Here is a 25,360-nt window from a genome sequence, read left to right on the forward strand (position 1 = left end):
AAATTATGAATCAATGAATGTAATGAATTTAATCATCATGGCATCTACAGTTTGGCTTAGTTTTGTTTGAACAAATCATGAATAGTGTTACATGTCGTGTCTTGTACATGTTACTCCCCCCCCACCCCCGACCCCTCAAAAGGCCATGAGGTTTATGAAATGGTAATCTGAAAGGGAAATGCCTGTTCCTCTCCATCGTCATAGCAACAGAGCCAAATCTTCAGCTATATACACAGACTCATTTATCTGACTTACACGACTCATTCATGCAGTCTCTGCCACTACCCTCTCCTGCTATCTCTGTGCCCCCCGCTGCCCTCCCTCTCTCGCTTTACTCTGTCTTTTGTGTAAGTGAAGCCGGGGCCTCCCAGTGACATGAGCCCTGCTCCTGTAAAACTAATAATGACTGAGATTTGTGCAGGCTTAGCATTCTTTCCCCCTTTCAGCACAAGACACTGAGAATGGAGCAAGGGGAGGGGATAGGAAGGGGAGGAAGGTCCTGAGCTAAGGTGGATGTGTGCGTGGTGGTTGTGTGTGTGTGTGTGTGTGTATGTGTGCGTGTGATGGTTTTGGGGTGGGGGAGTTGGGGGGGATATGTCCTGGTTTAATAGGAAGAAACTTGGAAATATGTGAGACGAGAAGACCAGTGAAGCACAAGATGGAGAAAGAGACAGAGAGGCCCCTTTCCCTGAAACACACCACATGCCTTCATTTTGCATGGGTCAGTGCCACTGAAATCACACTGCATCCTCTGCAAACACATTACAGCAACAAAAAACACAACCAACACATATGTTGACAAATGGACACCCACAGATTCATATTATCCGCTGTGTCCTCTCAGCCTGGCCGTCATGCAACTCCTGAATGTGCTTAAAACTCAGGAATGTAATAGGGTGGGACACTCGGGAATGAGGGCTGGATTGTTAACAGTTAAAATGCATGCTTGAACTCTAGACAAGCAGTCAAAGTATCTTCAAACCCCATGCTTTGCAGAGGAATGTAACCACTCCACCACCACCACCACCCCCAACCCAGCGCCCCTTCTACAATGCACATGGAGAGCTGTGAATATGAAACATGTCCCAACTGCACATTGACACAAGCCTGGCAAATTTGTACAAAGATCACCAGATGTGCTTCGAGATATAACACGGGGGCAAGGGGGAGGTCTCACACACACTGCCCTCGCTAATGCTCTCCCCTCCCTGCTTTCACCTCCCCTCCTCGCTCTCAGAGACATGTGCGTACGCTGTGCCAGCAGACAGCTTCAGCTCTCAACGACTGATGACCAGGCAGCCGCCGTATCTACCTTCCCCTCCTTTTTTGCTCCCGGACCATTATCCTTCTTTCATTTCCTTCCTACATTTCTTCCATTCATCCCGTCTGTACTTTCCCCTTCCTTTCCTCTACTCTGTCATTCTGCCCTGCACTTTTCGTCAGCCGGATATAAAAGGCAGGTCCCGTTGGTGGGAGAAGGGATTGTGTAATCTCTGGCTGCACATGAGCACCTGAGGGTCGCTGTTTTAGCTGGAAAGTCAACCTCAGAGTGGACCAGTAAACATCTGGAGCACAAACTCTGAACTAAGAGGAAGAAGAGGGAATACCACTGGGACAAGAAAAAGGAGAAAAAGAAGGTTTTCAGAGCAAGAGACAAGGAATTTAGGTGCATGCCACAGACCATGCCGGGTTGCTTGGTGGTGCTGCTGTCCCTGCTGGTCCTGTCCACAGGAAGAGATGCCAGAAGAATAAGGAAAAGAGGGCTAAACCATAAGGTGGGGTTACTAACCTTTGTCGTCTGAATATGTGTGCATTTGAGTATGCAGATTTAACTGTTTGTAACTTACAATTGCAACAAACACCCTCCAGAGTGTAAGTAGGTGAAAGCTCACAGCACACTACAAGACAGTGCCTCCTCTGTTAGAAACTTGCTTCAAACGTTTGAGCAAATGTGTGGCTGAGGTGAGAGATGCTTGACCTGAACCTGAAATTGTAAAGAAATAACACACACAAAAAAAACAAGCTGTACAAATCAGTATTATCTAATACAGTAGTCTCACATTTTTGGAAATGTGTTTTCAGACAGTCATATGACCGATGAGCTTATCTGAGAGTAAAATATATAGAGACATTTGCTCTTTCCTCTCCTATTGAGGTTTCCCCACTCCAACTTATTTGATTTTTATAAACAGATTTTGGTTTTCACCCTGTTCAAACAGCTGTATTTTAGTGGAAAACATCATAAAATATATCGGACGTTCTCAATGGCAGGGATTTTGGGATCATTTTTGGTGTGAGAAGTCCAGGTCCCTCCTGTTTAAACACGTCGATTACCAGTTTTGGAGCATAAATGTCTTGATTCTAAATCATGATTTTTTTTTCTCGGTTTTTGATGGATATCAGTGAATGAAGTGTGCAACAGGTAGAAATAAGTTGATCATTTTCAAGTTTCCATATGAGTAATTGAAGGGCATGTGGAGCATTCAGAACTCGTTTTTGTGTGTCCGTGCGTGTGTGTGTGTGTGTGTGTGTGTGTGTGTGTGTGTGTGTGTGTGTGTGTGTGTGTGTGTGTGTGTGTGTGTGTGTGTGTGTGTGTGGTGGATTATTAGAGCAGGAACTGAACTTTCAGACCACAGGCCCCTGCCTGTTAACTCAGCTCTGTTTAGCTGATTGATCATCTCTAACAAGGGCTCACTGTAGCGTGATGCCTCCTCTCTCTTTCTCTTTCTTCTCTTCTGTCCAACCTTTCATGCTTTAATGTTCTCACTTTTTGACTTGTCTGTGCCCTCTCTGGCCTTTCTCTCCCTCTCATCGCCCTGCTCTGCTCTCTCTTCTCATCATCCATGTGACTCTCTCAGTACACCACCTCTCCAGTCTCCCTTTTTCCAATGTCTTTCCAGTCTCCTCCTGGTCTCAGGATAAGCCAAAAGCACTCTCTTGCTGGCCTCTGCTTCAAAGCTGCTGTAATTGGAACATGCTGAGACAGCTGTGGAGATGGAGTTTTGCCTTTTTCCCACCAAAACCTTTTCATCTTCGCATCTATCATTTCTGAATTCATTTTTCTTTTCCTCCTTATACGCACCCTCTGTCCTTTGTGCCCGAAAGGCAAATTATAGTTCACATAATGGGTTGCCTTGAGAGGAAAATTGATAAATCTTCCAAGCTAGAGACCACCAACGTGCTCAGTGCTTGTCTCACATAGCTGTTACCTCATTCCCCAGGTCGCACCGTACATAACTTCCACCAGATCTGTCGATCTGAATACCATTCAATTCTGATCAGGAACAAAATCAAAGCAGGATAAATAAATAAGGATTAGAGGAAATGTTAGATGGCAGACAGTTGATCATTTGTATGGACTTGAACTAAAAATGATAAAAAATGTTCTCCCAAGACTATATTAGATTTTTTTTTTAATCTTACTTAAATGTAATTCTCTTGAGGTCCATATGTGGAGAAAACCTCTATGTGGAATAAGTACGACAAATATTATGTCAATGTATTACAATCTTTTGTTAAGCCAAATGTGCTCATACACATAATGATCAATTCAAAGCATCTGTTTCAAATCAGCTCAAGGTGTTTTACAAAGATACAAGACTGAAAAAAACATACAGTCTGCACACTGAATATGAGGAGATCAATATAAATATAAATTAAATTAAGTGGTCACTGTCAAGTAACATCAAGTGCTTCTTCTTAAATGTCTCTTAAGTGGACACCTCATGGCCATTTCCAGCCATTTTTGTCAAATCTAGGTTACTTCTAACATTAGATTCACGCTGATCACACAGCAAAATCGTTTACAACTACTATAGAAAAATAGAGAAAATATAAAAACAACATGATTTATTTTAAAGAAGCTGTTGCTGTCAGTAAATGGTTGAATGAGAGTGAATGAGGGGAAGTGGTAACCTAGTGGTTACAGAGGTGGGCTTGGGTCTGGAGGGTTCAACCCCCAGGATGGCAAACAAGAAAAAACACTTTGGGCCCCTGAGCAAGGCCCTTCAGCCTAATTGCTCCCCGAGCGCCAGAATAAAGGCAGCCCCCTGCTCGTAGTGAAACTAGTGATGGGTTAAAAGCAGAGGACACATTTCGGTGTATTTCCATGTGTACTGACAAATAAAGATATTATTATTATTATCTATTCCCCTCAGAGGCGAAGGTACCTCCTGAACACAGACACCTGTTGCTGTTAAGAACCCAGATACAATAAACAGCATTTTAAAAGATTACTTTTCAACTAGTCCTGAAATTTCCCCTGAAATACATCTTCAAAACAAACGTAGATCCATAATATGTGTCATTTTAACTCGGCGCGTGTTTCTAACGTGCCTCCGTCATACCAACAAACAACCAGTCTCATCTCAGCAACTTCCCTCAGCACACAAGTAAGCCATGTGCTCATTCCCATGAAGGATGTCATTGGCTAGCACCAACTGTGTAGCCACGGTTGGACTGGCTGACACTTGCATCGAGGTGTAAAAAAGTTGAACATCCTCAGCTTCTGACAGACGTGACACAACGCCTGAGGTTCAGACCCACTCAAGGTAAATGAACAACAATGTTGATGATGTTAACAACGCAAACACATGAGCACACGAGTTGTCAAGCAGAGGAGCTGCAGTAGGAAAGAATGCAGGCAGATGTCTTTGTTTGACTGTAAAAGCACTTGGCTGGATCACAAAAAGCACATTCTCCAAGTTTCCCATTGGCTGCATCGGTGACATCATGACGCATAGCTGTAAACTGTCCTTCTCATCAATTTGCTCTTCTTCGTTTAAAATCTGGCTGATCGAGGCAATCCTGCCTTATGATGTAGTCCGCTGAAGTCCCAAAACAAAGTTTTCCATCATGGAATTATGTGCAATCTCTCTACGTAAATACAAAAACATGACAGAGCACGCCATGTCCACTTTAGAGATGCTTGTTATGTGAAATGTTGTTTTTAAGAGTGAATTTACGAGTTTGGAGCTCCTGAAGCTCCTGAAGAGCAGTTAGCCTGCAGTAAAGTTTAACTAATTAGTGGCTTATCCACTTTTCCGTCAGAAGCATGTTGTCATTTTCTTTGTGTACTTTAAAGAAAAATGACTGGACAAAGGAATACATATCAGAGTGATAGTGTGACATTTTAAGCAAATGTATAAGAGGGAATTTATAAAATAAATTGTGGAAAGTTGGGAAAGGTTGGCACAAGAAAACAGAAAAACTGACTAAAATGGACACACACACCAGAATGTTTAGCCTCATGCAGCCATAACAGAGTCTGGCTCAGACATCTGCCTGGGCATGTCAGTGCCCAAACGCTGTGTCTGATCTAACATCACAAGTCTTTACAGTTGATTTATGTCACGTAGACCGTTACTGTACCTGGTATTAGGACAGAGGGCCTGCAGAGGCAGAGAAACAGTTGTGCTTCTTGCTCTTTATCTTTCCACCAGCTGGACTTGGCCTGGAGTTGCTGGCAAAGCAAGAATACCCCACTTGAGGAAAAGTTGTGGCTTTTTGGGAAGTATTACCTTGCAAGGCAGCTGGATTCTCACCACATTTGTGTGATCACAATCTCGCACGTCTTTGACAGGTCCCCTTTGAGCTATTCTTTTGTGGCTGAGACACAAAAGTACTGATCACTCATCATCTTATATTTACAGGAAGCTTGTAGGTGTGTCAAAGAGCAACAGACCCCCCCCCTACTGATCCTTGACTGATCCTACTTGTGGCTCTCCACTGATCTGATACTGTAGGTCAAAGAGCTTTGTGATAGACAGCTATAGAACCACTTAGATTACCAACAGATCCATCTTAATTTGATATATTGAAACCTAGAGTCGTTTTATTGTGCTGGGTGAACAACTAACAGGACAAAGTGGACAGACTGTACTAACAAAACAAAGCTAAACTCTGAATAAAATGAGACGATCTCTGATCTTCAAATTGGATACCAATCCGGATGTGCAGTTCCTTCGATGACCACAAGGAGCTGAGTCAAATGACAACTCAATCTCCATTGTCTGGTTTATTAAACTGTGCAATTTGACAGCTCACTTATGGTCTGGTGAAAAAGAAACAAGATAAATGTTTTGTAACTGCAACCATCTCTCAGTTGACCTGCAAATGGTGCCCCAACTGTGACATGCTTTGGTCAGAACGTTTAAAAAGATTTTACTGCTCCATTCATAGCTATTTATGTCAGTGGGCGGAGTCAGACACTTCCTGACCCCTCCTTTGCGGGGTGTGCATATTTTGAAATCAGTGAACTGAAGAAGGCGATGGCGAGGTTGGATAACTCTAATCACATCTGGGCCTGTAATGTCCCCAAACCCTGCAAATCTGAAGAGCTCACTCAATTACATATTTTCACACATAATCTGCACAAACCCAGAATTTACGATTTATTACTTAAAAAATCAAAATATTTGCTCTGAAGCACACACTCTTTTATTATATGAACCTTTAAAGAATTATATTGGAGTCGCACCTAAACAGAGATACACATTAACATCATATATTGTTTATAATTATAATTTGTACTTTTGCAATTTGTCACTTTGTTAAATTGTAAATATGCAAGTTTATACAGTCAGTCATCCAGTAAACTATTATATTTGTGAAGCAATGTCTGCAGCTATTAGCAGGACTAATCCCAGTCAGATGATTTGAGCCCGCCGGCCTGCAGCACATTACTGTTTCCGTTATGTGCTGCAGAGAAATCACCGTTTCTCTTCTATCATTGCTGTGTCTCTTAGCCAATTCTGCCCCGATGTCCACTATAGCTCTGTAAGCTAGTTTAATCCTTGTACATGTATGATGCTGATATTTTAACAGCATTGGTGAAAGTTACCAACAATCTCCTCATGGCCTCGGACAGTGGACTTGTGTCTATACGTGTCCTGTTAGATCTCATTACAGCATTTGATACAGTTGATAACAACATTCATTTACAGAGGCTTGAACATGTTATGGTTATTAAAGGTACCGCAATAACATGGTTTTAGTCATATTTAACTGAAAGATTCCTGTTTGGGCAGCTTGGCGTTGATTAACACTGTTGACTCACACCAAGAAGGTTCCTGATCAAATCTTTACAGGGACCTTTCCATGTGGAGTTTATGTTTTCCCCATGCTACCGTGGATTTACTCTGGAGAAAAAAACACGGATTTCAGGTTAATTGCTAAATTACCCATAGGCGTTAAGTATGCTTGTGTGGGTTTTTTTTCTATATGTGGCCCTTTAAATGCCTGGTGACCTGTACAGGGTGTACTCATTTCCTGCTTCTTAACACAGGTAAGACTGAGGTTTTTGTCTTTAAATCTAAACAAGTCAGAAAAAGAGTGTCCAGTCATTTAGTAACTCTGGATGGCATTACTTTGGCATCTGGAACTACTGTGAAAATTCTTGGGGTTTTCTGCGACTGAGATGTAAGGTTTAAATCACACATTAAACAAGTTTCCAGAAATGCCTTATTCTACATTCATAATATTGTAAGATCCTATCTCGGAGTTATGCGGAAAAACTAGTTCATGCATTTACTTTAAGATTGGTGAGCTGCAATTCCTAGTAGCAGGATGTCCTGAAGTTACTCTGAACAACTTCACGCCGATCCAAAGAGCTGCTGTCCAAGTCCTGATGAGGATTAACCAGGCAAGATTATATTTCCACAATTTTAGCTTCCATTCTTTCCCTTCATTGGCCGCCTGTTAAATTTGGGAATTAAAACATTCAAGAATGTAAAATTCTTCTCCTCACATATTAATCCCTTAAATGTCTAACTCCCTCTAATCTTAAGGAACCATATAATCTCAACAGATCACTCAAAGTGCGGCTCACTTGTAGGTTCCTAGAGTTTCCAAACGCAAAATGTGGTCAGTTATGAGACTCCTGTCCTGTCAAATCACGTGAGTGTGTCCACTCATCACTTGAGAATTACAATGAACTGGACTGAATTAGAATATACTGATGTGGAGTTAATTGGATTATATTTTACTTTATAAACTTAGAGTGCTTTCTGTGAAAACCCTTGAAACACACCAGTTGAACTGGTGACTCCTTATGTTGCAGCAAACATAATGCTTCTGCTGTTCAACACCAGCAAGAGTGGAAGAAAGAGAGAAAGCAAATCAGGATAAGGAAGAAGCTCCAGGAGGAAGAGGGATAGAATATCACAGACAGAGACAGGGAAAAATGTGCCAACTGACAGACATGAACATCACACACAGGCCCGCTGGCAGTGCCTGTACGGGAGGGCAGCACAGCAGACAGGAGAGTAAATAAACAATGTGGGACATCAGAGAGATGTGAGCGGGATTGTGTGATAAAGCTCTGGATTAGAGCACAGCTGCCTGTCTGGCATGATCCAACATGAAAGCTGAGGGAAAAGACATGAGATGAGTCCTGAAAATTAAGTAGTTATTGTAAAAAATTAGCAAATGGATTATATTCTGGCAAAAAGGCAACTTCGGAGACAGGCATGGTCTGTAATGTTATCATGTTTAACATTGAAGGATTAGCCATGCACTTTACACAGAATTATGTATACAGAATGTGTTCAAACAAGCTCACACAATGCCCAAACACATGCACTCACATAAACAGGAAGGGCATGCTTAACCAAGGAGAGGCTCGCAGGAGACACTGGGAACAGATCAGAAGTGAGACAAGGGAGAAGACAGTGGTTGTTATGTGATTATCTAATCAGAGCAGACTTTGTAGTTCCCATTCATAGATCTTATTGCACTGAGACGCTGTGAGCTGCTGTAGCTTCCCAGCCAGTTACAGTACATCCGTAGGGATTTGCAGTTCTTTACTCAGTTTGCACCATAAAACATTTTGGTCAGATCGTTATCTTATAAATGGACAGATTAATCGCCATCTCATTTTTAATTGTGTTCATTTAGGTTATTTTGGAAATCCAAACCCTAAGGAAATTAATAGTGCAAATAGTTTGACTGGCCACAGACATTTGTATTAGTGATGCAGCGAAATGAAAATTTGTGGCCGAAACCGAAACCGAAAATAATAATAAACACTTAGCCGAATACCGAACAATACCGAACATGGTTCTTCGCAGTTTTTCATTTATTTTGACAATTTTTTCACCATTGCATAAATCAAATAAATTTGATTTAGGCATGCTTTTAAAAGAAAAAAATCTTTTACAAAATTACAAGGTAGAAAATATTTATTGAACATAAAAATAGATTGATTTATGTTGTTTTGGTTCCACCTCCTGGTGAATGTTAGGTAAAATTCTTATGTGGTTACCTTTTGGTTGGCCAACGATTTGTGTTTGTGGTGCGCAACCGTTACGGGAGCGGTCAGTCTATTTCCTTATTTTACAACGCCGTTATTAATTGTTCGTTTTTTTTTCCCACTTATTCCACCGAACACCGAAAGTGTTTTTTTTGCCATTTTCGGCCGAACAATTTTGGTTACCGAACAATCGGTGCATCACTAATTTGTATCACTGCTAATTAAAAATCAAACTCATTTTAAAATCCACAACAGTCCCACAAATGTTAGCATTATTTCATCAGCTAAACAAAAAGCAACGCTAGTATTGTGAATTTAAGGGCAGTAACTCCATTTTTATTTGCTTTTTGTGCTCTAGATGGGTGCAGTCCCATCAAGCCAATATTACTACTTTGATAGAAAAAGAAAATTGTAATTGAGCAGGAAAATCGGTTTCCTAATTCAGTTGTCCAAACCACTGAATCTGTTTCAAGGCCACAGTGGCAACAGCCAGGCCTCCTGGTCTGCACTAACTTCCTCCTGCTCCCGGTGGGGGATCCAGTCTGCCCAGCCCCCTGTGCCGAGTAAACCTCTAAAGGGTGTTCCCCCTCTGCAGGGAACGCTCCTTTTTATGTGAAGCAACACCTGGATTTCCAAAATTGTCACTCGATGTCGGAGAATAATTTCAACCATCCCGCAAGCTAAACTTTTCCCAGCTGTATATATTTTTTGACTTTGCTCCATCAACATGAGCCAAAGATCAGGGTCGTAGATGAAAGTAGGCACGAAGGCTGGAAGGTAAAGGGCCATGTCCAGATCAAGAGAGCTATGACTTGTGATCAAAAGGTGCCTATCCCCATTCAGGCCATATTCAGACAAATGTATTCCTAAACAGGAGAATGTGGGAATTAAAAAAACCTAAGATATGCCCTTCAAAAGTAAAATGTAAGTAATCATGTAAACTGCATATCCACCCACAACTGTGCACATAATGTACAAAGCTACTAAGAGTCTCTCAGTATTGAATAGAATAGAATAGAATAGAATAGAATAGAATAGAATAGAATAGAATAGAATAGAATAGAATAGAATAGAATACTTTATTGTCTGTCCCAATGGTGACAGAAATTCCTCTTGGACAGGGCTCACAACCACATTCACACATTCCCATAAGGACACGTTACAATATAAAAAGGATAAATACGTTAAAAAACAGTAAATAAGTTAGAACAGACATGACGGTGCCTGTTAAAAGTGCAACAATCTATTTGATAGTGTTGAATAGAGTGTTTTGGGCTCATTAAATCAGTGCACACTTAATAATGTTTATGGGCAAGATACCAATCAACTAGTCGTAATTGTGTCTGCTGAATGGATGAATGAGACTTGTACTGTGAAGCACTTTGCTGAACTAAAAACACTATAAATGTGTCATATAAATGCATGCTATTAACATATATCACCCTAAAAATCCCACCACACAGCTTTAACTGCTTTCACAAGTGCGTAAGCTCAAAAAAATAACTTTTACAAGCTCCACATGAACCGTACATTGTTCTCGCCATCATTCCACGGTCTTTTCTGGCCCCACCTCCTAATGGCCATCCACCCACTAAGCTCACAGCTGCCAGAACGAATTAATGTGTTTAAAGTGAGCACACAGTGTTTGTGATACCGCCATCAGCACCAAGTATTTTCTTTTGTTTTTCCGGTTGGTTTGGAGGAGCAGTCAGTGAGCCTGCTAAATAAATGGCAACGTTTTAACGACCGTCTGCAACCCACAAACCAATTATGTCATTACAAATGTTGCATGTGGGGAAAAAAAGGCACAGATTTCTCTCTGTGACTTTCGAATTCACTGACATTTTTGGAGAGTCAGAAAAAATCTTACACATGACTGAAAAAGTAGAAATGTAGTTTTGTTTCGTCAGCCTTGTGGCAAACAACACCGCACTCTGATCCATAACCACAAAGGTCCACGATTATAACATCAAATCAAAGAATAACAAGAAAATAGTCCTTTACATTTGAAAAAAGAGAAAGTTCAGTTACTAAAAAACACTTTTAACCTAAGAAACAACTGAGATACAGTATATACACATATTTATATAATCATAGCCAAGGATAGTTAATCTTTTTGGGATTTAAAAAGGGCCCCCAAGCAACAAATGGCAGTGGTACAAAACTATAGCAGCACAAAACATGTGGTATTTAATACCAGCATTTTAAATAGCTAAACAAGACCCTCCATGAATTCTGCCCTGAGCACATCAAAATCAGTGAGGGAAAATCAATATAAATCTGCTGCTTGCCAAAAAAAAGAAAAGGGCTGTGATTACTTTAGCTTCTGCGAAATATGTAAAAACAAATAACCTCTGCAACCCTGTCTGTTTGAGTAAGTTGGCCTGCATTGTACGCTGCCAAAGCAGCTGAAGTGGGGCTTTGCTTAGTCCCGGCTGCCATGGCCTACTTTCTCTCTTGAGACTCACCAGGGAAGTGTTTGTTCCAACACTCAATCACCCTCACTCTCCAGGTCAAGACATTCGTAATCAGGCATGCATACTAAAGTCAAGCACCGTTTTTTGTGCTGCAGCTGTAGTGTGCTGGGGAGTTAGATCCTGGCTCGTTGCTGCCCCCAAGTGGTTAAAAATGGTATCTAGGAACAATTTTAACAGTAAAAGCATTCAGAAAAGAGACTCAATACCCTCTCTAAGTATCCATGTGCATCTAAAGCATGCTTCCACCAGTGAACATCTTTAGTCCAAATTTGCTAAACTATCAACACAAAAATTGGTAACTTGGCCTTTCCTTGATATTTTCCTGGTGATTCATAATGCTTTTGTGTTTGTGTGTCTTTCAGGACTATGAGTACCCCAATCATCCTCAGTCCACACAGCACCAAAAGAATGACCGGTGTCCACCGCCACCCCAGATGCTGCCGGAGCGAGCCTGCGAGGTGCCAGGCTGCCGCTCAGACTCAGAGTGTGAGCGCCACAAACGATGCTGCTACAATGGATGCATCTACGCTTGCCTGGAGTCCGTTCAGCCGCCACCAGGTAAGCAGGGGCCACAGTTGTGTTGTCATGATTTCAAAGACAACAAAGTATAGTATAGATAGTCCCCATTATTTTTATCAGTAGTAATAGTATAAATCACAACATTTTTGATGGACTATTTTTCTTCTTATTTTTAACATGGTAGGATGATAACGTCTATGTGAATCTCTGTGTTTGTGGATTCTGTGCAGTGTTGGACTGGCTGGTGCAGCCCAAGCCTCGATGGTTGGGTGGTAACGGCTGGCTGCTGGACGGCCCGGAGGAGGTCCTGCAGGGTGAGTACAAGCACCTCACCAGTCAGTACAAGCACTTGGGACTCCAGATAATCAGCTTGCATGATGTTAATCTTTAGAAATCAAACTGCATCTTAGATATTTACAAACTCAAAGAGCAAGACTGTTTTAATGGCACTTTTCATTTTATTTAATCTTACCAAAATTATACATCTGATTGTCTACAATCGTCATTTTAGGTGTTTTTCTTCTAGGTTTCCAGTGCAATTAAATGTTTTAAGAATAATGAAGCATCTTAACCAAGGATTACAGAGATTTTCATTTCCTCCTTTTTTTCAAATCAAAACAACAAATGCTTAGATTTTGTACAAATAAACCTGTTGCTTTAAGCGGATTTGGGTGGTCCTCCTCTATTAAATTATGAGGATCAACCACTTAATCTCCCTGACATTTTATTTATTTTTTTGTTTGTTTGTTTGTTTGTTTTGTATTGTTTTGTTTTGTTTTGCGTAAAAAGAAAACACATGAGCAACAGATGCACGTCAAAATGTTGAACCTGTGTGTTTGAATACGTCTTGAAGTGTTTGTGTAAACTCAGAAGTCTCTGAAGACCAGAATACATTACATATTCATTTCTTGAGTCTGCATAATTTTGCAGTTTGCATGCTGGTATTCCCAGTGGTAAATGCAAAAACCACTCGATGTGATAGGCATAAACACAAATTCACAGAAACCATTTGCAGAGCCCCAGTTTTTGTGATTTTCTTTAATGCATACTTTTCTCCCCCACCAGCTGAAGCATGCAGCACAACTGAGGATGGAGACGAGCCTCTTCACTGTCCGACAGGTTATGAGTGCCACATCATCAACCCAGGGAATCCTGCAGCGGGCATCCCCAACCGGGGACAGTGCATCAAGCAGCGCGGCAACTCTGGTACTGCTTCAGGATTTATCTTCTTGAGTAATGTGGTGATACCCCCTTACTGGGGTAACTTTCAACCCAGGGTTTAAACTTTCATCTTGATTCAAATTTAAATTCAATAACTAACATCTTGACTATCTGACTTTATAAAACAAGCCAAGCCCACTCTTAAAATTTTGTGGTGGCCAGGACTGAGGCGCTGCTGTGTTTAGACAGTTAGCAGGCAGCTAGCAGGCTTCTTCTCTTAACTCTTTAATGCTTGAAATTAAAAAAAGAATAAATAAAAATACACAGGCCCCTATTTTTAACATTTTTTTATTTTAAGTTCTTATTTCAAATAATATACATATATATCAACAATATATTTTAATATTGAGTTTTAAAATACCCCCAATTTTGTCTTTAACCGTTTTCAGATTAATATTGTTTTGCGTCTCTGTGAGGTCTCATCAGACATTAGGGGATTAAATAATTATAAAACTACAAACTAGAATCTCCTGGTCAATCAGTGGCCTCCCAGATAGCAAAAGATGTTAAATCAGTGTTGAATTATGATCAACAAGGTTGATTTTTGGTTAAGGTTGATGATTGAATCAACCAACAACCAATCATCCAATTCTAATGCCAACATGTAATCAGTACGTGCACATGCAGCGATTCAAGCTGGTTGGAGATCATTTGCACACATCGTACTGACTTTTAAACTGCATGTGAACACCTTAAGTCAGTCAAGTAATCTGATCAGACTGGATTCATCAACCCGCTTGCAGCACCTAGATAAGCCAGTCGCAACCGCCTTGTTAATGCCATGTGTACGGGGACATGGATATTACAGTCTGCGCATGCTCGAGAATTTCCCCCGGGTGGGGTTTTCCCCCGGGGGAGGGGATTCACCCGGAAGTGAAAGGAGACGAAGCAATGCTGCTCAGTAGTAGCTCCCTGGGGTGTCGTGTGACTGCTTCAGGGGTGTCGTCAAAATATTTCCTATTCTGACATTTCATATATAAATACTGTATTTTCGCGACCATACGGGCGCCGTGTGGAAAGGCATAGCCTCCGTCTTGTGTCATATTTCTGTATTTAAAACACACACGGCGCACCGACCGAAACGGCACACACACAAGAACACACACACACACAAGCACAGGAGTGTGCGTATTTAAAAATACAGCGGGAGCAAAACTTGTTTGATTGTAGGCTACTTTATTTCAGTTTTTACATTAATCAAACCCATTAAGTCTCATCCTCTGTTTCTGCATTAAAGAGCTCCGCTAAATCAGCTGTGCCAGTCCGAATTCCTCGCTGTCAGAGTCACGTTCCGTGCCGTGCGGCGCCTCGGAAATGCACGCTTTTGCAAAAGCTCGCAAAATAATCCCAGCAGACACGTTAGCCCACGCATCAACAATCAATCTGCAAACTGTGGCATAAAAAAAACAAAATACGCCGTACCCTACGCCATAGGCTGCGTCTATTTAACGCGGAGCCAAACTCCGGAGCCGGCAGACAGAAATCTCTAAATTTCGGAGCAAATTTCTTAACAGGCGTAGCTACAACTGTTAGATTTCATCTATTAAACCAACATCTTCCTAAATGATTTATTTCAGCCGGCGTGATTCTCAACAGAGCAGCGTCCCAGAGAGAGTTTCTCTCCCGGGACGACGCAGCAGCTTGACCCGGCGGACACGTCTCTTCTCGGGCTGTGAGCTGAGGCTGCTCCCCGGGGCCGGCGGCTCTTCTCATCTCCGAAAACATCGGGTCAAATTTCTTAACAGGCGTTATTTGGATAAACTGAGCCCCGGTTGCGGATCTTAAGGTTACCTTTATACCTGAAAAAATATTAAAACTTAATAAAGTGCCATATTAACAGCGCTACAGCTGAAATTAAAACAGCTTTTGGCTCTCTGCTTCCTGATCAGGTTAGGGATGAAAACGAGGGGGAGTAGGAGAAATGGGACAGGCACCTGGGCCAAGTGCCCTAGATCTCAAGTGCCCTAAAATCTCCCCCTTCTTTTTTAGGGGTTAGGGAAGAAAAGAAGTGCGAGTGGAGAAAAGAAGGGCGAGTGAAGGAGAATTGGGATTGGCCCTTAGAATGCACTTTTTCCTTTCATTGTTGTTAAGCGGAGGTCAACCGGAAGTGGCTCTTTGTTGAAATGGTTACCATGGTTACCTCGGGTACAGCGCCACCTAGCGTCACGGAGTCAGCCATGCTCTGGTTACAGTGGCTTATTCAATCTGATTCAGTCTGATCTCAGAACAGCATGTGTGATCAGATAAGTTGATCCAATCTTCTGCATGTCATTATCTGATCAGATCTCCAACCACCTTGAATCGCTGCATGTGCACGTAATGTTGAATAAGCATGTTCTGTTTGTCACGGACCAGGCTTCAATATGGCTTCAACATGGATGCAATGTTCTGCCTAACCATATTTCAACGTTGATTCACTCGTGTTTTGCTATCAGGGCTGCTACAAGATGATTTGATTATGAGTGGTTGAAGCAGAAATCTGAAACTGATTGCTCACTTGTGACAAGTTAATGTGTTTAGTTCAAATATCTCAATCAAATTAAGTATCAATCTAGTGTTTGCGCTCAATTAATGATAATTTGTAATTTGTATGATAACAACATGGGTATTCCTTTTGTTATTTCCTTGCAGATGGGCGCGGCCTGAGGCACAAATACTTTAAGGACTACAAGGACTACTTAGGTAAAGAGGGCAGCTTACGAATCTATACACAAAAATAAGGAATAAAGTTAATCTGCATGTTATTACTTTATTTTCTGCCAGGATCCAGTTCTAACAATGCAGTAGGCTATGAAAAACATCATCACAAGCACTTGGGATGAAATATATTGGAGCCACTTTGAACCATGACGTTGTCTTAAAAGTCATTGTCATCATATCTTCCTTCAAAAGACCGTATATTGTTTTTGTTTTTTTGTGTGTGTGTCATAATCACTTTCAGCCTGACTCAAGCCTCAGCTATGACCATAACACAATCTCAGGCATCAGTCCAGTACTGTTTGATCGGTTCACACCTGAACCAGGATCAGATCTGACCTTTTCAAATAAACCAACAGATGCTACCTCCTCTTTGCAAGACTCCGTCTTGCAGCCTCTCCTCTGTCACACGTCCTTTGGGAGACAAGCCTAATGTACTGTACTGACTTTGTGCAGCCAAAGAACAAGGTGGTTGTTGTTGTTGTTTTTTTTTTGTTTGTTTGTTTTTCAGTTTTGTGTCTGTCAAAGGTTGAGGTTGAGGATGGTGGTGTACAAAAGGAAAAAAAGCTGAAGAAGATTTAGCAGGTTGTGCCTTGTGGTTGATAATCAAAAATCTTAAAGGAAATAAGGAACAAATGTCAGTTTTTTAGTGGTTTTTTTTAGGTCTTTGCAGCGCTGACCTAGTCTGCAACTCATTTATTATTCCTACAAAAAGACAGTGTCTCACACGAAACAGGCTGTGTCGGTCGGCAGAGAAAATCAAGACCATGTGGCTCTCTTACTCATTCTCCGATCAACTCTGCTCAAAGCTCTCCTGAAATCTGGAAGGTTTTACTGAGAGAGAAGAAAAATTCCTGCTGAAGTCCAAATGGGGCTAAATATCGAAACTAATAATTCTAAGTGGTACAATTAATACCACATGAGTGTTTGGAATGAAACAGTGTTGAAGGATTTAGATCAACTCTGTATTTGTTTCAGCAAGAACATGCCGCCGTAAATTTCAAGTAAGATGGAACAGATCTGTGAGAGGACTCATTTGAGACGCTCCTCTTCTGTAGAAACATCTTATATGTATATTTAGGTTGAATAATCCCTTTCAAATGAAAAAGTATGTATCAAATCTGAAATTAAGGTTAGTTAATGGTGCAATTCATACAGTCATGATCACTTGAGTATTCCCTAATTTAAACTGAAAAAATAAAACAATCTGCTCCTTTTTATTAAAATATGATCCCAGATCAAGCACTAAGATGGTATTGTAAAAGGCTTTTATATAACAAATCTAAATATCCTCTACGTTTATTCTAAAACTTCATCAGCTTTTGCAGGTGTCCAGATTTGTTCGTATCTGTTATAAAGTCAAATGGTGCTCTGGTTAATTGCTGCCAAACAAATGAATAAGCTGATCAAATGAAAGTGTGAAATAAAGCCAATCTTCTGTGCAGATCGTTGGTAATGTAACATTGTTTGTGCCTTGTATATTCTAAATAAACCTCATGACTGACACCTGTTGTGTCTTTCTCTGTTGCGTGTCAGAGCATTTTCAACAGCGTAGCTGCGCCCCCTGCTGGACAAAGCCAAACATTTCAGTTACACATCCCTTTTGGGGAAAATTGGTTTGTTCACATTACTCGTTAGCACAAAACATTATGTTGCAGAATAAATGCAGTAATAAGCATTGGAGGATTTATAACTAAGTTTGTTTTAAAGATAAAACATCCACGTTACTGTTTTATTCAGATTGAAAGGTCTATGTTGGAAACCATACCTCCATCCATACCTATAACTCAAATAAAAAAATTTAAAAAAAGTGGAGGTGCTGGTTAAAATGTAAACAAACAGAATGCAATCTTCAGAATACCATATTCCAACCATGTTGTATCAAGGGGACACCGACTTCTTCAATGCTTAATGAGCATCTGTGCAGCCAGATGTGGGATGTCCTGAGCTCTCTGCAGCAGGTAGCCCATCCTCACTGCCAGCAGCATCAGCATGTGGACAACATATCTCCCAGTGGGTCTTCTGTCTGTGTGTCGGTCTGTCCTGCAGGCGCACCTCCATCTACCTGAGTAGCCTACTGCCTGAACGCTGCTTCAGGGGAAAATAAAAGAAAAAGGAGGCACTGCTGTGACGCTGCGTTCAGCAGTCACCTGAGGTTGACTTGGAGCCTGAGAAAGTCGGCTTATTTGGTTCTGGTTGTTGCTTATTGATCCTTATTCCTGCTGCTCGGACCTGCCCGCTTCATCTGTCACCGTATTAGTTTCTTCACCATGAGCGCGCGGTGCAAGTCGTCCGTGAAAAGGTCAGTGCGATTTCTTTCTTTTTTTAAAAGTGCACAAATAAAATAATAAATATTTCAGAGATATGCAAATTTTGTGTATGCATAGCAGAAAAGAAGTCAAACGGGGTATAACATGGATTCATTCATTTCGTTGATTACCTGTTAACCGGATAAAGCAAGCCTGTTTGCCCTGGAAACTACATGGTTTGGCTCGTTTTAAAAGTTAAAACGTATAAACATGTGTTGTATAAAAAAAAAAAGAAATGCCCAGAAGATGTCAATATATGCAAAAGGCTGCTGAGGATAATTTTTATTTATTTTTTATATAACTGTATTGAAGTTCATCCAGTGTTGTGATTAGTTGTTTATTTACATATTGAGCCGATTTTTAATATTGAACACTGCTATTTTTTCAAAAATAGACACAGCAATGGTTTATTTCTTTCATTCTTTTTTGTTTTGTTTTGTTTTGGGGATTTTTTGTGGTTTATTTTTTGTTTTGTTTTGTTTTTTTGTTGTTTTTTTGGACAGGAATGACTGCAAACACAAACTGGATAAGCTATTAAAAGAGAGGAAATGCAACGCTCTTATCCTCATGAAGGTATGGAGAAAATAATGCTGTCAGATGCATCATTTGTCTTTATTTTGACTGTTTTGTTTGACTTTGATAGGTTTTTCTTTTCATTTTTTATTTTTGCTGACCTGGAAACATAGTATTTGATGCAAGTTATTGTGCTTGTCCATGTTTTTCTGGAATGACAGGAGGCCTTCAAGCAATTTAACAGTAGTTAAATGTTATTTGTGTGATGGCGTGCACTCGGCAGAAGTGATTTATTAGAGAATATGCTCTGCCCTGTAATGTTCCTGGCCAGCCCTGCTAAACCGTATGACAGAGGTGTCCTATTCCCATTTGTTCCAAACTGACAAACGAAGTCCTGTCCTTGGTAACCATTTTCCCTTTCTGGACTGATTAAACCCGCCCCATTCTTTACCAAAGGAATTAGAACATTTCAATCTCCCTTATTGGTGTGTTTGTTTCTGACCTCTTCCACCCAGCTTGTATGAAATAAATCTCTCCTGGTTGATAATACGTCTGACACGGTTTCAAATCCTGTTTCATACAGCAGGGATGGTTTAGTGAGGCCACAGACATAGATTTAGGAGAAATGCAGATAACAAAGGGATGTGTGATTTCACAGACATGTGAGAGTTTCAGTGGGTAGTGGGTAATTGTTTTGGTGGAGCTGGGGGGTTGGAGGAGGTCAAGTTATAGGAATAGGACGTTCTAAAGAGTCAAAACCAAAAATGTGTTCATGTCTACATGAGCTGCACAGACTATTACAGAAACCATGGCTCTTTTTTCTGATTTGTTCACTACTGAGATAGATATAATAAAAATATATTTTCTTTAATCAGAAACATTACTCTGTGATGTGTTGTTAACCCAAAGGATGGAACCTTTTTATATCTGTTAAGAGTGAATTCTTTGCTCAAATTCTGACAAAGGATATTAATTCTTTTTAGTATTTGCGTCATTGTAAAGTATGGTCAGTAGCTAAAGATGTGAAACACCCTCTCACTAGCAGGCTGTGTGTTTTCATGTTTGTTGTGGCTACAAAGTATGACTCACTGCTGTCTGCATTCTTTTTACATCACAGCATTGGTACATTTTAGACATGACATATACAGTACACACAAAAACAAAAAAAACAACTCTTAATCTTTCAAGTTTTATACATTTTAAGCATTCTGTACAATCCTAAAATTGATATAATTAATTTCCCATCGGTCTATAAGCACTACTCCACATGGGCAGCCTGAAGTCTTCTTGAATCCCAAGTTTGGAGAACTTTTCCTTTGGAGGATTCTCCCACTTTTCCTGACTGAAACACTATCAATCAGTGTACAGCCATTTCCAGATCTTGTCAGAGATGCTTTACTGGGTTCAGTTGGTTTTTAGTTTTTTTTCTGAAGCTGTGGTTCAGGGTTTGTTTGTTTGTTAAGATGTAAACGTTTGCTGCAGTTTAAGATTCTGAGCGCTCCGCAAAATGTTTTTTGATCAGGATTAATCTATAATTTTCTACACCCATCTTTCTCCTCTATACCAACTAATGTCTTTTAGTACATAAATCCCTCTACAATGATAGTACCATCACTATATGTAATAGAGGGTAATTATGGGGTGTGATTTCCACCATAAACACTGTATTTGATAACTGAGGCCAAATATTTCAACCTTCATTAAATCAGAGGATTTTGTTTAATATGCTCCGAGACAGCTTTTTGTGCCTTCTAGCAAACTATTTTAGCGAGGAATGATGTCCTTACTGCACCCTGACATCTGATTTATTACATAACTATCGGCATGTTTTTTCCCTCAAGCCATTCTGTATTTTTCTCTCAATTTTCTCTTTATTTTCTTGACAAATTGTACAGTGATCTTCTTCAGATCTGTTTTTTTATGTCTGTTACCTCAAGGTTTGTGGTTGCTGTTGTTTCTTTGGTCTCAAACCATCAATAATGACACCTTTAAAGGTGTGTGTCTCATTAATTATGCAGGATGAGTTTAATTTATGAGCAGAAGTGTGAATATAGATGAAAAATAATCTAAATAAATGTGACATTTCAGTGTAGCCTTATGTGTGTACTGGATATTACATGTCAATAAGAATAGTAATAATAATAATAATAATAATAATAATAATAATAATAATAATAATAATAATAATAATAATAATAATAATAATAATAATAATTATAATAATAATAATAATAATAATAATAATAATAAAGCTTTTTGTGTTGGATTTTGGTTTATTCTTTGTAGTTATTTTTTCATTATAATTTGTAATCCATGTTGTACAAAAGGCATGAAAACATACAATTGATCATTTTTCAGTAGCTTGGAATAGGTCTGACTCATTCCAAAATAGATGCAAATTATTGTTTAGTCAAACTGCGGTTGCAGCACCCTACAAAAGCATTCCCCTGCACTGTGTTAGATTACGACCGTGGTCATTTTTTGTGCACTTCATGACCTGCTACACAGTATTGTTTGCTGGGACGGACCCATGCATCTGGCCCAGACATCACCCCCACTGACTGTGGACTGTTGCACCCTATTATTCTGATGAACCCTGGCCTGATAGGATTTCTCATGACAGCCCTGTCCCGTGTTGATACCTGACCCCTGATATAAGGTGGGTTATTTAGATGGAGAGCTTACCTCTGATGAATTACAGGCTGATATCAGTGTCACTGAGCACAAGCTTTCTCTTTACAGTGCATTAGTGACTTTTTTCTTTGATCTTTTTCATTTTGTTTTAACCAACATAAACTGGTTAGTGTGGATTTATAGTTGCCTTTCCACTTGGCTCCACTAAGCTGTGTGTATGTGTGTGTTCTGTCCCGTGTTCAATTTAAGAGGTGTTCATGTTTATGCATGCTTGCAAACATTCATGTATGCTAATAAAAACGCCCGTGGCTCGCTGTGGGAGCTGTCACATGACCCATGCTTGTCAACATGGGATTCTATATGTTGCTCTGGCCTCAAGACAGTCCCAGTTGTAGCGGCGCTATCACTGCTGTGAATGACCCGTCCCTCCGGATGGTCCACACTTGAGCCGTGATGTCTGGGCCGCCTCGCACTGCCTAGGCCGAGTCCAGTCAGGTTGCCATGGTGAGGAAGTGTTGTGGCGCTGCCCCGGAGAGAACAGCTTTACTTAAACTCTCTTCCAGTCTGATAAACATTAAATGGAACTGCAAAGAATGCAGTGTGAACCGCCACCCAGGGAGTTTAGTTAATGAGTACTGGCTCTGATCCACAAAATGTCTGTTTTTATTTAACGGTGAATATGCAGGACTGCAGGGTATGCCAACATCCTCCCCCATCGCACCCTTCCACCTCATCTCCATAGGCTCAGGAGCATTGTTGTGTAATCTGGTCTTATCTAAAATATCGTTACATAAGAGGGCCCTGTTGATGCGGTTGACTCACTGATTACTTCATATGTACTGTAATTACCCTGCACAGCATCGTCTTAAATTACTCTGTCCGCTATTGAATCAAAAGGTATTTTGTGTATATGCCGGCCATATTTTAGATTATTGTTTCTTTTAAAGAAAGCTTGTTAAGTTGGCCCTCATTAGTCCATTTGCCTCCTATTTAACTGTACATTAATTAAATTGGAAAGCAGCTGCTCAGGTCAAGTCTAAACTAGACGTGTACCTTTAAAACAAATCATTCCGATCTTTTATGTGTGCCCTGGATTATGGTGAGGTTATTGATGCGTTTTCTTTTTATGTCTTGGACCCAACAGTAATGACTAATGTAAAATCTCCCCCTCACCATTGCTCGTTATATGTGCCAGTTGGATAGTCAGTCTTGTCGCTTGTTCACCCGCAGACTGAATCATTGACTCGTTTTTTATTTATAGATAAATAGACGGCTTTCTACAAATGTTCTAATTAATTTACTTCAGAAAAGTACCAAACATTATTGTTCTTCTCCCAAAACCTGTTCCTGTAATCTGGTCCCAGAGGCCTTATTGAAATGGGAAAAGAAATGTGTAAAATGTGTTGAAAGTTAGCTGCATGTTTAGCTCAGAATCGTCTATAAAAGAATAATAAAAATAATAATAATAATATATATATTTTTTTAATCTGAAAGAGATGATTTTAGTTGTTTCAGGGCATTTTCTTTATCTTTGAGAAAGAATCAGGACAACTCTAACAGTTTAATGGATTCACATACAGTATTTAGCATAATAATATTGGCTTTTTTGTCCTGCACTATTAAACTTATTCAAAATCTTGTGTAAATATTATTTGCATGTGCTGAACCTTTATAAACTGTGCTGTTGTCTATTTTAGCCAAGTGTAACAGTTTACACTCATTAAATCCTCTAATTGTGGTACATAATAATCATAATAATCAGGATTAACCTTGAAGCCATGTTTACGCTGGTTTCACTGACTGTATTGTGCCAGTAGATACCTGCAAGATCGAATTAGCGATAATCTGATCACAGTTGAGTCTTGGATAATAAAATTATTTACACCAAAGACAAGATTACCAGACAAGTCTTGCATGGTTGAAGCAGCAGAGTTTCTTGTTTTTGGCGCCCAAAGACAACAACCTTTGCTTTTGTCTTTTTCCATATCTCTCACACTTATCATCAGGTAAAAGCTTACATTTTGCATTGATTCTTAAAATTTGCAGACAGTTTAGTTTATTTTCTTTGTCAGACAAGCTCATACATGGTGCCTTCTGTATCTCGGTGGTGACAAGGGCCTAACACTTTACAAAGTTTGTCATGGTAGGTGCCAGATAAAGTTCATCAGGTCAAAACAAGACTTACCCTAAGTAATAATGCTAACTTCTGGCCATCTTCTCCGAGGCACCGGGAGACAGGGCGGGAGTAGAGAGGCTGGAATATCAGTGACTCACTGTAATGATAACCTTTTTGCAATGGCAGTAAGACAAGAAAGCAACCAGAGTGGATGAATTCAAGGAGGGTTAAATATGGAAGATTAAAAGAGGAGACTAAGGCTGCGTCCCAATACTCCCCCTCGCCCTCGTTTTCTTCACTAACCCTAACTTTTGCGCGTTCCCGTGAAGGTAGTGGTGTCCCAATTCCTCTTTTCACCTAGGGGGATGGGGCATAACGAGGGCGAGGGGCTGAGAATAGCCCCTACGGATCGAGGGATTTCAGATGCTGACTTCGCGAGCGAGGGGGTATGAAAATTTCCCAGAATGCTTTTGCCGTAGGCTCTGCGTCGATTTGACTCGCCGACCGAAGGCAAACAGGCAGACTCGTCTCAGAAATAGAGAGAAATAATCCTGTGACTCGTCAGATTTGTTTTGGATGTTTCTGATATAATAGTCTTCAGAAACCACAAAGTAATCCAGCTGTTATCTGGGTAATACACACTTTCAGATAAAGTTGTAGAAGATCACGCCAGAATAAAGGGATTTATGGTTCTGCGTTACACCAACGCAGAGCCTACGGCGTAGGTTACGTAACCTACGCCGTAAGGTCTGCGTCGATGTACGCGGCGCCGTACGCCGTACCTTACGCCGTAGGCTCTGCGTCGATTTAACGCGGACCCAAACTCCGGAGCCGGCAGACAGAAATCTCTAAATTTCGGAGCAAATTTCTTAACAGGCGTAGCTACAACTGTTAGATTTCATCTATTAAACCAACATCTTCCTAAATGATTTATTTCAGCCAGCGTAATTCTCAACAGAGCTACAGGTTTCTCTCCCGGGGCGACGGAGCAGCTTGACCCGGCGGACACGTCTCTTCTCGGGCTGTGAGCTGAGGCTGCTCCCCGGGGGCGGCGGCTATTCTCATCTCCGAAAACATCGGGTCAAGTTTCTTAACAGGCGTTATTTGGATAAACTGAGCCCTGAGCCCCGGTTGCGGATCTTAAGGTTACTTTTATGCCTGAAAAAATATTAAAACTTAATAAAGTGCCATATTAACAGCGCTACAGCTGAAATTAAAACAGCTTTTGGCTCTCCGCTTCCTGATCAGGTTAGGGATGAAAACGAGGGGGAGTGGGAGAAATGGGACAGGCACCTGGGCCAAGTGCCCTAGATCTCAAGTGCCCTAAAATCTCCCCCTTCTTTTTTAGGGGTTAGGGAAGAAAAGAAGGGCGAGTGGAGAAAAGAAGGGCGAGTGAAGTTGAATTGGGATTGGGCCTTAGACCACATTGCGTGGAGAGTTTGGTTCATGGGGGGTAATATAAACACCATTTTGCAGATAAGGTGTGGTCCCAAAGCCATTAATTATGTCAGACCATCATCACCTACACAGGGCTGATGATTCTTGCACGTCACCTCCATCCTCATGTTCTCCAGCCTGGCAGGGCAGAGTCTGGGGCATTCAAATCAACACCCGCGCCACACAT

At 40.6% G+C, this 25,360-nt stretch overlaps 1 protein-coding gene across 1 annotated transcript; it reads left to right on the forward strand.

The window, feature by feature from the left end:
* Nucleotides 1-1,233: 1,233 nt before the first annotated feature.
* On the forward strand, nt 1,234-17,670 carry wfdc1 (WAP four-disulfide core domain 1). The gene is made up of 6 exons (XM_061721329.1): nt 1,234-1,775; nt 12,090-12,285; nt 12,477-12,560; nt 13,312-13,452; nt 16,099-16,149; nt 16,231-17,670. The coding sequence occupies exons 1-6, from the start codon at nt 1,671-1,673 to the stop codon at nt 16,287-16,289; spliced, it is 636 nt and encodes a 211-aa protein (XP_061577313.1). The 5' UTR covers nt 1,234-1,670; the 3' UTR covers nt 16,290-17,670.
* Nucleotides 17,671-25,360: the final 7,690 nt, after the last annotated feature.

The sequence above is a fragment of the Cololabis saira genome, chromosome 5 (genome assembly GCF_033807715.1).
Source record: "Cololabis saira isolate AMF1-May2022 chromosome 5, fColSai1.1, whole genome shotgun sequence".
In the NCBI taxonomy this organism is placed as follows: Eukaryota; Metazoa; Chordata; class Actinopteri; order Beloniformes; family Belonidae; genus Cololabis; species Cololabis saira.